The 16379-nt window shown below is 40.9% G+C and overlaps 1 protein-coding gene across 1 annotated transcript in view; it reads left to right on the top strand.

The window, feature by feature from the left end:
* Positions 1-14264, top strand: part of recql4 (RecQ helicase-like 4) — a 16629-nt gene extending 2365 nt beyond the window's left edge. Inside the window, exons 6-34 of the mRNA XM_042214286.1 lie at positions 326-1391; positions 1475-1557; positions 1635-1734; positions 1979-2156; positions 2475-2585; positions 2999-3125; positions 3546-4623; positions 4707-4789; positions 4867-4966; positions 5212-5389; positions 5708-5818; positions 6232-6399; positions 6487-6579; positions 6672-6808; positions 6920-7003; positions 7593-7781; positions 7985-8167; positions 8286-8487; positions 8690-8883; positions 9011-9094; positions 9787-9924; positions 10038-10157; positions 10295-10520; positions 11016-11145; positions 11236-11402; positions 11816-11993; positions 12175-12328; positions 12421-12529; positions 14096-14264. Of these exons, the coding sequence (XP_042070220.1) occupies positions 326-1391; positions 1475-1557; positions 1635-1734; positions 1979-2156; positions 2475-2585; positions 2999-3125; positions 3546-4623; positions 4707-4789; positions 4867-4966; positions 5212-5389; positions 5708-5818; positions 6232-6399; positions 6487-6579; positions 6672-6808; positions 6920-7003; positions 7593-7781; positions 7985-8167; positions 8286-8487; positions 8690-8883; positions 9011-9094; positions 9787-9924; positions 10038-10157; positions 10295-10520; positions 11016-11145; positions 11236-11402; positions 11816-11993; positions 12175-12328; positions 12421-12529; positions 14096-14217 (5893 nt within the window). The 3' untranslated portion in view covers positions 14218-14264. The remainder of the gene's footprint in view (positions 1-325; positions 1392-1474; positions 1558-1634; positions 1735-1978; positions 2157-2474; positions 2586-2998; positions 3126-3545; positions 4624-4706; positions 4790-4866; positions 4967-5211; positions 5390-5707; positions 5819-6231; positions 6400-6486; positions 6580-6671; positions 6809-6919; positions 7004-7592; positions 7782-7984; positions 8168-8285; positions 8488-8689; positions 8884-9010; positions 9095-9786; positions 9925-10037; positions 10158-10294; positions 10521-11015; positions 11146-11235; positions 11403-11815; positions 11994-12174; positions 12329-12420; positions 12530-14095) is intronic.
* Positions 14265-16379: the final 2115 nt, after the last annotated feature.

Here is a 16379-nt window from a genome sequence, read left to right on the forward strand (position 1 = left end):
TATATATATATATATATATATATATATACATACCCAGAAAATAAGGAAAAGGAATGAATTTTAATTTATACCCGAGATACTATTTCTCTCATTTTTATTATAAAAATTTGATTGCTTTTATTTTTAACACTACTATTAGGATGAATGAATTGCAAAATAAAGTAGTTTGGATATTGGAGAATCCAATATCGTCTTTTACTTTTGAGTGTTCAAGCAAGATGGTTACTAAGTAGTTGTTTTGCTTGTGCCACTTTAAAAAGCTTGAATAATGTGACTTTGTGATGATTTATGCGAACCCTCCTTGTTATCACGTCTTTGCTTACAGAATGAATCCTTGCCTGGGATCTCTGGCTTCAAAGACGCTCCAACCAGCAGAGCCTGAAGAGCCGTTTCAACCATTTGAAATGTTCAGACAGGACAATGATGAAGCTGCAGGTGCTGCTGGTAGCTGTAGCATTGGCAAAGACACTAGTTCACAATTCACTACCCCTGCTTTAAGTCCTTCTCCCATCAGATCCTCCACCCTGTTGTCATCCTTATCCCCTGAGCGAAATTTAGGGGCTTCAAAAGTAGGAGCCAGAACTATGGGAAGTGAAACTAAAGGCATTTTAGGAGATGTAAAAGAAAATGCTGAAACATCAAATACTCAGAATAGAGGTACCGATTCTGCAGGTGGTGAAAGTGTAATTGGCTTTAACGGAAGTCCACAGATTTGTGGAGGTTTCAGAGGAGGCAGAGGCCTTGGTGCAAGGCCTTCTCCTGCCAGCAGGCTGAGCCTTGTGGACAGGAAGTGGCTAGAGAGGTGTCAGGTGTTTGGAGAGATGGGAGCAGAGGAGAAGCCTGGAGCAGGCAACCAGGAGATGAATGTGGAGCAACGAGGGATGGCAGAAAAGGGAGAAAAATTAAAAGGGGAAATGCAAGGAGTCGAAAGAGAAGCAAAGGAAGAGATGGATATAGAGAGAGAAAGACAGGAGTCATTAGAAATGGGAAGAGGTAAAAAGTTTGAGAGTGTAACAGGGGATAAAATAGTCACTACTAGTGCTGCAAACTCTGAAAAAAGCAGAAAAGAAGGGGGTGGCCAAGAGAAAAGGAAGGGACAGGAGGAGATGGAAAGAGGGCAGACAGCTGATGATGACAATGAAAGCAGTCCAAAAACTAAAGCTTCAAAAAATAGGAGGAAGAAGAGGCAGCGAGAAGTGGGTGACACGCAGGGAAACACTACAGAAGAAGGAGGAGTAAAAAAGAGACGGAGAGGTGGTAGAAAGAAAGAGGAGAGCTCTGACGTTAGCCCCAGCTCAGCTCACGGAGGAGCAGGAAAGAAAAAGAGAAGCAAGAAAAAAGAAGGTGATGGAGAGGGTGAAGGAGAGGAAGAAACCAAGGGACCAAAAAAGGCAAGGGGGGATTTGGAGGGTGCATTGTATGTCTTATTTTAAGCTTATATAAGATTATCTGATGTAGCTTTGCTTCTGTCTAGATGCCCCAAGAGAACTTGTTTGGAGACATAGAAGAAGAATTTGGAGTTAACAAACTCTATCGGGCACAGTCTGCTAGAGCCAGGTAGGACAAAGTGCATGTGAGGAAAGCAGAATGTCTTTGAAAGGTTTCTACATGTGTTTGTTTTCCTGTTTTAACAGAGTCGCAAAAGGAGCCGAGGGTAACTTTGTGAAAATAAACCTGAAGAAGAAATCTCATGTCAAAGGCTATGCCCTGAGAGGGATTGCTCTGCGCAGACAGGTATATTACATTTATTTGTTTGTGTGTGTGTGTGTGTGTGTTGTGTGTTATCATTGTGCATTAAAGTTTAAGGCCTATTTTTTTAGGTTTTACATATCAAAAAGAAGTGGGAAGAAGTGCACACTTTCTCAAAGAGTTTATGCTTATATCATGTATAACACGTCCTTGTTATAATAAAAACTGAGTAATTAAAATGCATTTTTTATATCTTCTTGGTGTCATAAATGTCTTCTTGGTGTTGTAGTTGTACATGCAGAAGTTCCAGCTGAAGGGAGAGCGTTTCGGTGGAGGTGGTGGATATTTTGGCAGAGGAAGATGGAGGGGCTTCAGAGGGGGTTTCAGAGGGGGCCTCAGTCGACAGGGTGACACCTGCTACAAATGTGGAGGGACCGGACACTGGGCTATTGACTGCAAAGGGCGAGGTGATGCAGGAACAACAATAACTATTATTAAATGCATATCTCACCTTGTTGTGATCCCTTCAGAATGCTCTAGACAGTCTTTAGTGCCGTCAACATGGCAGTCACACCCACAGTAAGAGGAAGTCAGTTAGCAAAAAGATTACTTGTAGGGAGGGTGGCTGTAAAGAGAGAAGAGCTCTCGTCAAAGCTCCAGCAACGCCCTTCAGTTCGTCTTTTATCTGAAGGATGACGGAGTTGCTCTGCTAGAGTCCAAAAATAAAGTTTCAGAGCTGGAAATCAGCATCACAGGTCTGTTAAAAGTTTTGATATGTTTTGCAGCCCCTCCACCTCCTGTTGCTGACGAGAAGGCGGTTGAGGAGGAGCCATTTGAATTACCCACCCTGGAGGAAGTTGCCAGGGCAACTGGGACACTACAACCTCAGCCACAGGGTACATCTGTTGACCTGATTGCATGCCGCTCTCTGACAGAACTAGTCGGCTTATGCATGACTGCATAGTTCCAGTGTCATAAATGCACTGTTTAAGTTTTACTTTGTGCATCATATTAATGACATTATGTGAAACTTAGTTTTATCTTTTATCTGGTTAATAACTGTTCTTACTTTGCAATAAGAGCAGTTATTAACCTTATGTTTTCTACAGCTAACACATAGACTGGAGGTGTATGTTTACATCTGCTCATTAATGGAAAAAAGTTTTTAACACTTTGTTCATGTAAATTTGTGCACATTTATTTTTAGAGCTTAAATTTGAGCTGTTTTAAGTAACGAAGCTGTCAAATACAGATGTTTTGTGTTCCTAAGTCGTGCGTGTTTAGACCCTGATGCGTTTGTGTGTTCCAGTGGCAGCGTCCACTTTTAAAGAGGAGCAGAATGATCAGGAAAAGGAAGTGGACAGTAAGCGTAAAGATGAAGTGCTGCTGAATGTGATTCGCCCCGATTATGAACGACCTCCTCCTCCTATATATATGTATATATGTATGTATATATGTATATATATATGTATATATATATGTATATATATATGTATATATATATGTATATGTATATATATATGTATATATGTATATGTATATATGTATATATGTATATATATACCCAGAAAATAAGGAAAAGGAATGAATTTTAATTTATACCCGAGATACTATTTCTCTCATTTTTATTATAAAAATTTGATTGCTTTTATTTTTAACACTACTATTAGGATGAATGAATTGCAAAATAAAGCAGTTTGGATATTGGAGAATCCAATATCGTCTTTTACTTTTGAGTGTTCAAGCAAGATGGTTACTAAGTAGTTGTTTTGCTTGTGCCACTTTAAAAAGCTTGAATAATGTGACTTTGTGATGATTTATGCGAACCCTCCTTGTTATCACGTCTTTGCTTACAGAATGAATCCTTGCCTGGGATCTCTGGCTTCAAAGACGCTCCAACCAGCAGAGCTTGAAGAGCCGTTTCAACCATTTGAAATGTTCAGACAGGACAATGATGAAGCTGCAGGTGCTGCTGGTAGCTGTAGCATTGGCAAAGACACTAGTTCACAATTCACTACCTCTGCTTTAAGTCCTTCTCCCATCAGATCCTCCACCCTGTTGTCATCCTTATCCCCTGAGCGAAATTTAGGGGCTTCAAAAGTAGGAGCCAGAACTATGGGAAGTGAAACTAAAGGCATTTTAGGAGATGTAAAAGAAAATGCTGAAACATCAAATACTCAGAATAGAGGTACCGATTCTGCAGGTGGTGAAAGTGTAATTGGCTTTAACGGAAGTCCACAGATTTGTGGAGGTTTCAGAGGAGGCAGAGGCCTTGGTGCAAGGCCTTCTCCTGCCAGCAGGCTGAGCCTTGTGTACAGGAAGTGGCTAGAGAGGTGTCAGGTGTTTGGAGAGATGGGAGCAGAGGAGAAGCCTGGAGCAGGCAACCAGGAGATGAATGTGGAGCAACGAGGGATGGCAGAAAAGGGAGAAAAATTAAAAGGGGAAATGCAAGGAGTCGAAAGAGAAGCAAAGGAAGAGATGGATATAGAGAGAGAAAGACAGGAGTCATTAGAAATGGGAAGAGGTAAAAAGTTTGAGAGTGTAACAGGGGATAAAATAGTCACTACTAGTGCTGCAAACTCTGAAAAAAGCAGAAAAGAAGGGGGTGGCAAAGAGAAAAGGAAGGGACAGGAGGAGATGGAAAGAGGGCAGACATCACATATAACAGCTGATGATGACAATGAAAGCAGTCCAAAAACTAAAGCTTCAAAAAATAGGAGGAAGAAGAGGCAGCGAGAAGTGGGTGACACGCAGGGAAACACTACAGAAGAAGGAGGAGTAAAAAAGAGACGGAGAGGTGGTAGAAAGAAAGAGGAGAGCTCTGACGTTAGCCCCAGCTCAGCTCACGGAGGAGCAGGAAAGAAAAAGAGAAGCAAGAGAAAAGAAGGTGATGGAGAGGGTGAAGGAGAGGAAGAAACCAAGGGACCAAAAAAGGCAAGGGGGGATTTGGAGGGTGCATTGTATGTCTTATTTTAAGCTTATATAAGATTATCTGATGTAGCTTTGCTTCTGTCTAGATGCCCCAAGAGAACTTGTTTGGAGACATAGAAGAAGAATTTGGAGTTAACAAAATCTATCGGGCACAGTCTGCTAGAGCCAGGTAGGACAAAGTGCATGTGAGGAAAGCAGAATGTCTTTGAAAGGTTTCTACATGTGTTTGTTTTCCTGTTTTAACAGAGTCGCAAAAGGAGCCGAGGGTAACTTTGTGAAAATAAACCTGAAGAAGAAATCTCATGTCAAAGGCTATGCCCTGAGAGGGATTGCTCTGCGCAGACAGGTATATTACATTTATTTGTTTGTGTGTGTGTGTGTGTGTGTGTGTGTGGTTATCATTGTGCATGAAAGTTTAAGGCCTATTTTTTTAGGTTTACATATCAAAAAGAAGTGGGAAGAAGTGCAGACTTTCTCAAAGAGTTTATGCTTATATCATGTATAACACGTCCTTGTTATAATACAAACTGAGTAATTAAAATGCATTTTTTATATCTTCTTGGTGTCATAAATGTCTTCTTGGTGTTGTAGTTGTACATGCAGAAGTTCCAGCTGAAGGGAGAGCGTTTCGGTGGAGGTGGTGGATATTTTGGCAGAGGAAGATGGAGGGGCTTCAGAGGGGGTTTCAGAGGGGGCCTCAGTCGACAGGGTGACACCTGCTACAAATGTGGAGGGACCGGACACTGGGCTATTGACTGCAAAGGGCGAGGTGATGCAGGAACAACAATAACTATTATTAAATGCATATCTCACCTTGTTGTGATCCCTTCAGAATGCTCTAGACAGTCTTTAGTGCCGTCAACATGGCAGTCACACCCACAGTAAGAGGAAGTCAGTTAGCAAAAAGATTACTTGTAGGGAGGGTGGCTGTAAAGAGAGAAGAGCTCTCGTCAAAGCTCCAGCGACGCCCTTCAGTTCGTCTTTTATCTGAAGGATGACGGAGTTGCTCTGCTAGAGTCCAAAAATAAAGTTTCAGAGCTGGAAATCAGCATCACAGGTCTGTTAAAAGTTTTGATATGTTTTGCAGCCCCTCCACCTCCTGTTGCTGACGAGAAGGCGGTTGAGGAGGAGCCATTTGAATTACCCACCCTGGAGGAAGTTGCCAGGGCAACTGGGACACTACAACCTCAGCCACAGGGTACATCTGTTGACCTGATTGCATGTCGCTCTCTGACAGAACTAGTCGGCTTATGCATGACTGCATAGTTCCAGTGTCATAAATGCACTGTTTAAGTTTTACTTTGTGCATCATATTAATGACATTATGTGAAACTTAGTTTTATCTTTTATCTGGTTAATAACTGTTCTTACTTTACAATAAGAGCAGTTATTAACCTTATGTTTTCTACAGCTAACACATAGACTGGAGGTGTATGTTTACATCTGCTCATTAATGGAAAAAAGTTTTTAACACTTTGTTCATGTAAATTTGTGCACATTTATTTTTAGAGCTTAAATTTGAGCTGTTTTAAGTAACGAAGCTGTCAAATACAGATGTTTTGTGTTCCTAAGTCGTGCGTGTTTAGACCCTGATGCGTTTGTGTGTTCCAGTGGCAGCGTCCACTTTTAAAGAGGAGCAGAATGATCAGGAAAAGGAAGTGGACAGTAAGCGTAAAGATGAAGTGCTGCTGAATGTGATTCGCCCCGATTATGAACGACCTCCTCCTCCTCCACCCATGGAGCCGCTTTATGAGCTCACAGAGGATGGAAAAGTCCAGCGTAAGGACTGCACACTGATCTCATGAATTCTGCAAAATAGACATACAGTACACTGGCCTAAGAACTGATTTTTCTCTTTATATTAAGAAACACCTGAAGATGTTTATTCGGCTCTAAGAGATCTCGGCTATCAGTCATTTCGACCAGGACAGGAGGAAGCCATCATGAGGATCCTGTCGGGTATGTAGTGTGCACACTCATAAGCTCACCTGCACACACTCATTTGCTAATTTACAATCTCTCTGTACATGTTTGTGTGTTTCCACCTTTAGGTCTGTCTACCCTCGTAGTGTTATCAACAGGGATGGGCAAATCGTTGTGCTACCAGCTCCCAGCTTACCTCTATGCTCAGAGATCCAAATGCATCACTCTGGTCATATCGCCTCTCGTCTCTCTAATGGACGACCAGGTAAACACTTGTACACCTGATGGCTGTAGGCACAGAGCAAATCTAATTTCTCTAAACTAATGATAGAGTTGAGAATGTATTTGCTGAATATCTTTTTGTGTTTCTGTGCAGCTGTCTGGCCTGCCAGCCAAGCTGAAGGCGGCCTGTATCCACTCTAATATGACAATGAAACAGCGAGAAGCAGCGATAGAAAAGGTAAAAGGAAGTGCATCAAGAATCAGATATGAGTGAGACTGAGCCACGTTGATTACAGCTTCTTTGTTAATGTCATTGAAAAATGAACAGCCTCTTATTGGATCCATGAATCCAGTCACACTAGATGCAAGTCTTTCTTCTCCTGCAGTCCCAGTTCTTTGGCTGGGATGCAAATAAATGGTTTAAGATAGTTAGTCATACAAACATATTTATTTATTTTATTTTTAAATATTCTGCGACACTCAGATGCCCTTTTTTATGCCAGTGTGAATACAAATATCCACATATGGTCTTAAATCAGATAGAGTTGGAATTTCAAATCAGTCAGATCAAGGTGTGTGCAGATGTGGTCCCAGCTCCATATGCTCGCACACCTCTGCACAGAAGTAACAGCTGTTTTCTCCACAAAAAGTCAAAATGTGTAGTTTGTCCCTCCTCATCTTTCTGCTTGCGATTTGCCGACTTCTACAGCACCTTATCTTCTAATTTCAGGCGTGAATTAATTGACTTCTATGCTTATTTGAAACTTTACTATATCATTGATTATTTTCCGTTCATACCTTGTATTCACCTCCTGCTATTTTTCCAGGTGAAGTCAGGCCAGGTATGTCTGCTGCTGCTCTCTCCAGAAGCCCTTGTTGGGGGAGGAGGTTCAGGTTCAGGGTGTCTTCCTTCTGCTCAGGAGCTCCCTCCTGTGGCCTTCGCCTGTATAGATGAAGCTCATTGTGTCTCAGAGTGGTCCCACAACTTCAGACCCTGCTATCTAAGACTCTGCAAGGTGGGTTGATGATTCCTGGAGATCATCGTACTCTAACACAAGTGATGTTAATTCTGCTACTTGTTCAAACAACTCACTGTGTTGAACTTTCCAGTTTGAAACAAGTAAAAAGTTCTGTCAAATTTATGTAAAATGGCTTCTTTAGAACAGTGGTATCACTTTTGATTATCTCTTTAAGTCTTTAATACAGTGCTTGTTTGTAGGTGTTACGAGAGCGTCTGGGAGTACGATGCTTGCTAGGACTCACAGCTACAGCCACTCTGTCCACTGCTCTGGACATTGCTAAACATCTGGAAATCAGTGATCAAGCCGGCATTGCTGTCAGATCTGCAGCTGTGCCTCCAAACCTGAATCTTTCTGTGTCCACGGATAGAGAAAAGGATCAGGTCAAATGAGTGTTTTTGTGTCCTGACTGACATTTATTTGTGGATTTTTAGTAGTTCTAGATCCAAGAGTCCTTCTCTTACTAAAATGAGTTTGCAATGTGTGCAATTGTCGTCTTAGGCTTTAGTCTCCTTGTTGAAAGGTGATCGGTTTGGTTGTCTTGACTCGATCATCGTCTACTGCACCAGAAGAGAGGAGACGGTGCGTGTGGCGGCACTTCTCCGAACCTGCCTTCAAGGGGTGCTGTTAAAGGAAAACAAGAAGAGCAGCAGCAGCAGTCGGTCTGAAAACAACCCTGTAGGGCAGAGAAAGAAAGAACTGGGTAAGTGTTTTTTAAAAATGTGATTAATTAAAAACTAGTAAGGAGAGAGTTGATATGGCGGGGGAACAAGTGAAATATGTATGTGGAGCCTATGCTGTGTTATGGAAATCTGTGGTACATAACTTAAGATAACATTAATTACAGGTGAAGTCTATTTCCTTCAGTCTCCATGACTTTGTGGTTTTGTCCTTTATGTATTTAGCTCGGAAGAAGATTCGTAAACCACTGAAATGGCAGGCTGAATCGTACCATGCCGGCCTGTCGGGGTCAGAGCGGCGACGCGTGCAGAACAACTTCATGTGCGGAGAGCTCAGGATCGTGGTGGCCACAGTGGCGTTTGGCATGGGCCTGGATAAATCTGACGTTCGTGGTATCATCCATTACAACATGCCTAAGGTGGGCAGTGCTCGGATCTATCCTGACTCATGTCTCCTCATACTGGACTTGAAAATACATTAAATATTTTTTAACTTTCTCTTTTAGTCTGTTTTGGGGCATCTTATCCTGTTTTTCTTGTTGACAGAGCTTTGAGAGTTACGTTCAGGAAATTGGGAGGGCAGGAAGAGATGGAGAGCCGGCTCACTGTCACCTTTTCCTGGACCCGGAGGCGAGTCTTAAAATTGTGATATTACTGACGTCAATGATGTAGTTACAGAAAGCAGCACTGATGCGGTGGGATTGCAGTTCTTGGAAAAAATAGGTCTTTGTACACATTTGTTGTGATGGTCGACTGTGCTTAAGAAATGAACTTCCTCAATGTCAGCTGGCAATTTCAAACAAATCCCGTTTTAAATACTTTATAAATAATGATCTTTGAGGGGGTTCTGTGTCGGTGTAGATAAAATGACCCCAAATAAACCAGAGAGAAAGTGGAATCATGAACCTTCTGTCATATTCACAATCAGTTTGTAATAAAATGTTTGTGTAAGTAAGAGAGAAGAGTTGAGATGCTCCCGGTCATAAAGGGATGGACATGGACAGCAACAATACACATGTAGACTGTTTAAGTGATTCTCAGTGGGTAATAAGAGGTCCAAAATGTGCCATGAAAATATCACACTGTTACACCACCAACAATCATCTTTCTTCTCCATTCTGGTGCTCTGTTTGAACTTCAGCAGGTTCCAACCGAACGTGTGCATGTGAAAAATGCATAGAGTTGCTGTCGTGTTGAGTGTGATTGTCTGATGATGAGATATTTGGACTGACAAGGAGCTGTACAGGTGAACCTAATAAAGTGACCAGTGAGTGTATATTGCATATACGAATAATATCATGTCATTCTGTGTGTGATTGTAGGGTGGAGACCTCCATGAGCTCCGTCGCCATATCTACGCAGACACAGTGGACTACTATACGGTGAAAAGACTGGTGCAGAAAGTTTTCCCAGCTTGCAAATGTAAACAGATACACCAGAAACAGCAGGAACTCTTCAAGGTAACTCCTCCTTCGTCTGTCTGTGAGTGTGTTTTAGCCTGAAGAAATGTCTTTGTCTGTAGAACTCAAACTTTCTATGAAGTAAAGGACTGTGTGTCTGTGTGTTTGTTTAGGATGTTGAAGACTCTGAGCTGTTGGAGGTGATGGATGTGTGCGATCAGGAGAGCAGCATGAATTCTTCTGCTCAGCAAGACATGTCAGACAAAGATGAATCACAACCTGCTGCTGCACCTGTAAGTAAAGTGGGAACTGGTCTCTGATCGCTTCACACAATAGAGAAATTTAAACAAAAAAATAATTAAATGCTAATTTCATAATTACTTTTTTAGTACATAATTTTTTTTGGTAATATGACTTTTTTTACTGCAAGGAATCAGATCTCAGTTCTGCTGGGCTAGCCATCCGAGAAGACAACGATAAAAGAGAGGGACGAAATGAGGATGAGATGAAAAAACAGACAGAAGACCAGAGAGATAACCGGGAGAGGGACCAAGAAGAGGAGCGCTGTGATTGGCCCAGGGAGCGAGTCTGTCACACGCACGAACGAGCGATTCCCATCCAAGAGACCATCGAGGCTCTGGACATCACGGAGGAAGGTGAGTGGATACATACACTAAAAAATCACATTGATTGATAAGACAGTAAAATGAACAGGTGTAGGCTGATTTGTACACGGAAAGCATAAATTAGCATAAATCTTTAAACATTTTAAAAATTATTTCTGACTTGAGGTTAAGACAGAATTTAAGCCTGATCTCATCCACGCAGGTTGTTTAGTGGCTCGTGCGCTGAATCCGCTGAAAGCAAAAGGCCAAAAAGCTAAAGCCAAAACAGTTTGATGACCAGATTACGCTCAAACAGATGAATTTAGAAAACAAATAAAATGATACAACTGGAGCAAACGTTGCATTAAATAAGAAAACCATCTAATAAAATCACTCGTATTTATTCTTATCTGGTTTAACAGAACAAAACAAATCGTGTAGATCACACAAATTCATCCTAAATTTCCCAAGAAACACTCTAAAATCCAGCAAACAACAACTACTCCCAGTGTTTTTGAAATTGTAACATTTGTTATGTTTTTCCAGGTGTGGAAACGCTGCTCTGCTATCTGGAGCTGCACCCACAGCGCTTCGTGGAGCTGCTCCACCCCACTCTGTCTGTGTGTAAAGTCAGCTGCTACGATGGGCCGAGGCAGCTCCAGAAAATCACTAAAATGTATGACAACATTGGCCGGGCACATGAACGTGTGCGTCTGTGATTGCAATGTTACTGTTAAGACGTCTTAAACTTGTCTCTTCTCTGCAGTTGTCCTCCGATCGCTGTGGTGTTGGCCAGGCGGCGGATGGCGGGCGAGCGGGTGGAGCAGTGCGACCAGCTTGAGTTTGATGTTGTCGAGGTCGCGGACACTATGGGATGGCAGCTCCCTCTCGTGAAGAGAGGACTCAGGCAGCTGCAGTGGAGCACCGATAGAGGTTTGTTCATGAGTTCATGTTTGCTTTGTTTTCATTTAGTATCGATTTAGTATCCACACATTCACAGCAATAACAATCCAGGCAGTCGCCATGGAAAATGTTTCAGGGAGGATCTCAGCCCTTATAAAGTCTGAAAATGTCTTTAACATACATTTAGTAATAGAAGACCTTAAAAAGTATTAAGCTGCCTTGAATTCGGTTCAGAAGGGTCTCACATCACTGAGAGTATGAGAGGCAGAAACGGGATGCCCTATTGCCTTCTAACGTCAGTGTCACTCTCTGATCGACCCTCTGTGGTTTTAGGGTCTAACCTTGAGTCTAAATTTAGTTCTGTGAGATGCTTGTTGGATGTCTCCCTTCTTTTCCTGCTGGGCTGCAGTAGAAATAATCAGTCAAAAATGCTTTTGTTTCAGCTGGGGGACGTAGTGGCGTCCTCGTCGAATTCTCCAGTCCTTCGTTCTACTTTCGTTCCTATGGCGACCTGAGCGATGAGGAGATGGACAGAGTCTGTCAGTTCCTCCATAAACGAGTGCAGGACCAAGAGAGAACACAGCTGTACCAGCTGACGGCCTGTTTTAAGGCCTTCAAGAGGTACGCTAAGCTTTTTTAATTATCCGCTGATTTTATGGATTATCCACTAATTAAAACAAACACATTCTTAAATAAGATCTAGCCTGTTTTCCAGTATTGGCTAGCTTTGACCGTTTGTCTTTTTGTGTGGAGTTACCCTCTGTCTGCTTTGGTGTTTGACTTTGTGTTCGCTGTGCTTCAGTGTTGCCTTCTGCAGCGTACTGTCCTGTGTAGACGATCTGGATGAGAGCCGCAGTTTGCAGTTAAAAAGCCTTCTGTCCGAGTACTTTGATAAGAGGCGGGACGGGGACCACGCTCTCAAACCTTTTGATCTCGAGGAGCTCGACAAATATAAGGTTTTACAAAGACAAATAATGTAGAAAACTTTTCAGGAGTTGTAGTTAACGTGAAGTCTGTGAACGATTCGGCTTACCTCTGTATGTTTTAGCTGTTGGACTGGGAGGATCAAATCAGAGCCGACATCAGAAGTTTCCTCTCCAACCGAAGTGACGAGAAGTTTTCTGGAAGGGCTGTCGCTCGTATCTTCCATGGCATAGGTGAGGACGCACATGCGCACACACATTTACCTGCATAAGCGCAGGTAGTTTTTTTTCTTTTTCTTTTTTTGGACCAGAACATTTTTCTTTCCAACCCTTCTCACTGAAGTACTTCATGCTTTACAATAAATGTGGAGGTGTTTGCATGTTTACATTCACCTTTACACATATTCAGAATGTATCCTTTTAAATGGCACCAAATTATCCAACTTAAAAAAGCTGAAGCCTGTCTGCTGTGAATAGTTGGTCACAGATTTTTTTGTTTGTCAGAACATCAACTCCAAAGCAGCGAACCTATAAACCTCTAGAGGTCGTTAGAGAGCTAATTTAGGACTTTTCAGTTTTGCTGAGATTTTAATAGTTCAAAGTGTATAAACATAAGCTAGATAGCGTCAGAAAATTGTTGCTATAGATTGTCTGTCAAGGCATGGAACGAAATTACTTATGTGTTATGTAAAAAAAGAGAGAAAAAAGGTTTTGGGAGGCCTTTGTGTTGACCTGTCAGTGTGTTCAGGCTGCATGTTGTACTGGATCGACTCCCTCCTCACTACAACTGTAAACTGGGATAAATAGCAAAGAAAATAAGGAGCTGAGAAGTTTGGGGGCTCGGGAGATGACTTGCGTTGGAAGTGCCAAACAGTTTGAGATTCACTGTGCTCAGCTAATCACATGTTCACTTCTCAGCTGACCAATGGGCTCTTTATTTCAAAAGTCTAACTCCCTCCTTACACTTATCTTTTATCTTAAATTTATATAAGTTCTCAGAAAGAACATGATGTTTATAACATATCTTTTTAAGAACCCAAAGTGTCTTTAGACAAAAAAACCTCGTGAACAGGTGACATTTTAACTACTTGTTGAAATTTCCAAAGCCGGGGCGTTACAAATCCCAGAGGGGAACAGTCCCCACATAAGGACTGCAGACTTTCTGTGGGGACTCGAGAGCACGACTTTATCAGGAGAATTCGGAGTCTGGGATGGGGTGTAGGGGAGGAGAAGTTCTGATAAGTGAGGAGAAGGATTTTTAAAGAAGATATAGGATCTGACTTGGTGCAGGTAAGATCTCTGGCAGCTGACTTCTGAACATACCAAAGAGGACACCAGTGCAGTGATGTAGACGAGAAAGTTATGAAGACCTCCATTAGGGTTTCAGCTGTACAGTCTGAGACTAACCTGAATCTGGATTTATGCAAGAGTGTAATAACCGCAGATACAGGGATAATCGCGCTCACATTTTCCTACATTTGAATTTTATTTTACTCTTTTGGGATTCTTTGGCTGTCAACCTGAAAAAAGGTTGAGGTGGCACATTTCTATTAAAATAAATTTTATCCAGCACCTCCCAGAATTATAGACCTTGATCTTTAGCCTTCCTTTTGTTATTAGCCACAGTTAAACACAGCTAATAATAGTAATTGTGCATTGATATTTAACTAAGGAGAAGTTGACAGTGTGCTTTATTTTTCATGTATGAATTTCACTGTTTGGCCTTTGATCCATCAGCTGTGGATGTTGAAGTAAAAGCTTCTATAAACTAAAGCTAAATAAATCCAACCTGTGTTTCAGGCAGTCCGTGTTATCCGGCTCAAACCTACGGCAAAGACAGACGTTACTGGAGGAAGTACATCCAGTTTGACTTCAACCAGCTCATCAGACTGGCCACTCAGGAGATCATTCGCTTCAAGTGATCGACCAGATGGTCCAATATTATCTTTTTTTTTTAAACATATGTTTCATAATTTGTTTGTATACAAAAACTAAATAAAATATATTTTTGTATCTTGGTCTTTGAGATGCATTTATTTAAAAAATAGGACAACCACAGAACAAATCTGTGGTCAGTAAACATAAAACCTCACAGGTGAGGAAAATAAAATCCATGACCCAGAAACAAACTGACATAAGGAAGTAAAACTTAAAGTGTGGGATTTTGTGCTCTGTGTGCATGAATATTACTGAACAAAATATTTAAACATGATAAGAATAACAATTATTTACTTGACTGAAATTTATTATGACCCAAATTTGGGGGGATTAGTGAAAAGGTGAGCCACTTTCTGAACTTGTTCCTTTTCCCCCAGTTTTTTTTATTGCCATTGTTTAAACTTTACTCCACTTCAGGAGATGCACATAAAGCTTTTGAGCTGTAAACATTTAAATTACCTGGTTAGTGGAATTGTTTTGGATTTTTTTTTTATTTTATTTTTTTGTTTCACTGTAAATAGCAACAAGATAAAGTATTTAAATCTCTTTTTGTAGCTTAATTTTTCCTACCTGCTGCTTAATCTATAGGCATCAGAGATGTACCGGCCTTCTCTTGAACCACTTGGTGAGCAAGTGAATCTGTGTTGGTGTGATGAACATCATATTTATTTAAAAAAAAGAAGAAGAAGAAAAAGCAAGCTGAAAGCTCAAACAGGCTTATTAGAGTGAGGTAAGTGAAACAGAGCCAGCAGTGCTTGGGTTTCTTTATTCATTGTACTTCCACCGTGCACATACCTGATTTAACTCGATATCTTGCACGAAAAAGATGCAGCTTTTGTACGTAGTTTTGCCTCTGTACTAACCGAAACAATCAAGAAGTGATTGACATGCAGGCATTCAGCTTTACTTTGTGAGGTTTACTAATTACACACATGCTTTCTTTTTTTCCAGAAGGTCAAAAGTAATTTGAGAATGAGCTCATACACAATTTCCTGGCCAGGTGACACATGTTCTCTTACTGTTTCCTGACATGAAGCAGACGTAATACGTGAAGTTGATTAAAAGTGTTGAAATTATATTTTGCAGCTTCTCACTCTTTAAATATGTGACTTAAAGAGTTTAGAGGGGGGGACCATTATGCTGAAAAACCAAAATAAACCTATCAGGTTGATATCAGAGGCTTTTGGAGTGGCCAATTCAACAATCTGGAACATTCTTAAAAGAGAGACTCTGGCTAGCTGAAGAACAAAAAGCTTTGAAAGATCACAGATTCAAACTTCTATTCTATAAAATTTTTAGTTAATATTATTACTAATATTTTTGACACTTCAAAAGGGTATGAGAAATCCAACACTAAAATCAGTTATTAAGATTGTTTCTTTTAGGTCTTTTATAAATGTTGTTCAAGACGGTTTGACATCAGGGTGGAAAATTTATTCTACAACGAGTTTTTCTTCCCCCCCACATCAGTGCAGTTACCTTTTTGGTATTTGGAAACCTGGTTAATTATTGTTCAATCCTCTTCTGACTGTATTCTACAAACCAAGTGGAAATAACTTTGGGACTTGTTATGTTTCACTCTGACGTCTTCCCAGAAGCTTTCTGTAATTTCAGACAGCCGTTCTTTAACCTCTGTGCATTTAAAAGTGTATCCAGTGTATTTTTATTTTAAATATTTGTGATTTTTTTTTTCTGTATGAGTTTTGCACAGCACCCAGCACTTGAAGATTAAGCTAAATAGACTTTGCTTCCATGCGATGATATAAATTCCTGTGTGCAAAACGCAAAAAACCAATGTCATTAAGTCAGGCTTTTTTGGGAAAGTGGCTAATCACGGTGTCAATGCTCGGTCACACCTAGAAAATGTTCATTATCAAACACGGCCTTTGGCAGCTTCACGATAGACTGATAAGGTAATGTAATAAGAGGTCTGGCAGAGTATAACTGAATATAAATCAGACTTTTTTCTATTCTCACTAGTAAATCAGCAGCCACCCAATGAGCTGATACAGAATAAACACATTAAAATTCAGGACAGCAAGTACTTCAACTGCAGTTAATGGATAAACATCAGCACCATCTTATCTGAGCATTAAAAATCTGCCAAAGCAGTTCACTATAAGGATATTATCATCATGTGTTTCTC

This window comes from Haplochromis burtoni, unplaced genomic scaffold (genome assembly GCF_018398535.1).
Source record: "Haplochromis burtoni strain Fernald_Lab_line unplaced genomic scaffold, NCSU_Asbu1 Contig_543, whole genome shotgun sequence".
In the NCBI taxonomy this organism is placed as follows: domain Eukaryota; kingdom Metazoa; phylum Chordata; class Actinopteri; order Cichliformes; family Cichlidae; genus Haplochromis; species Haplochromis burtoni.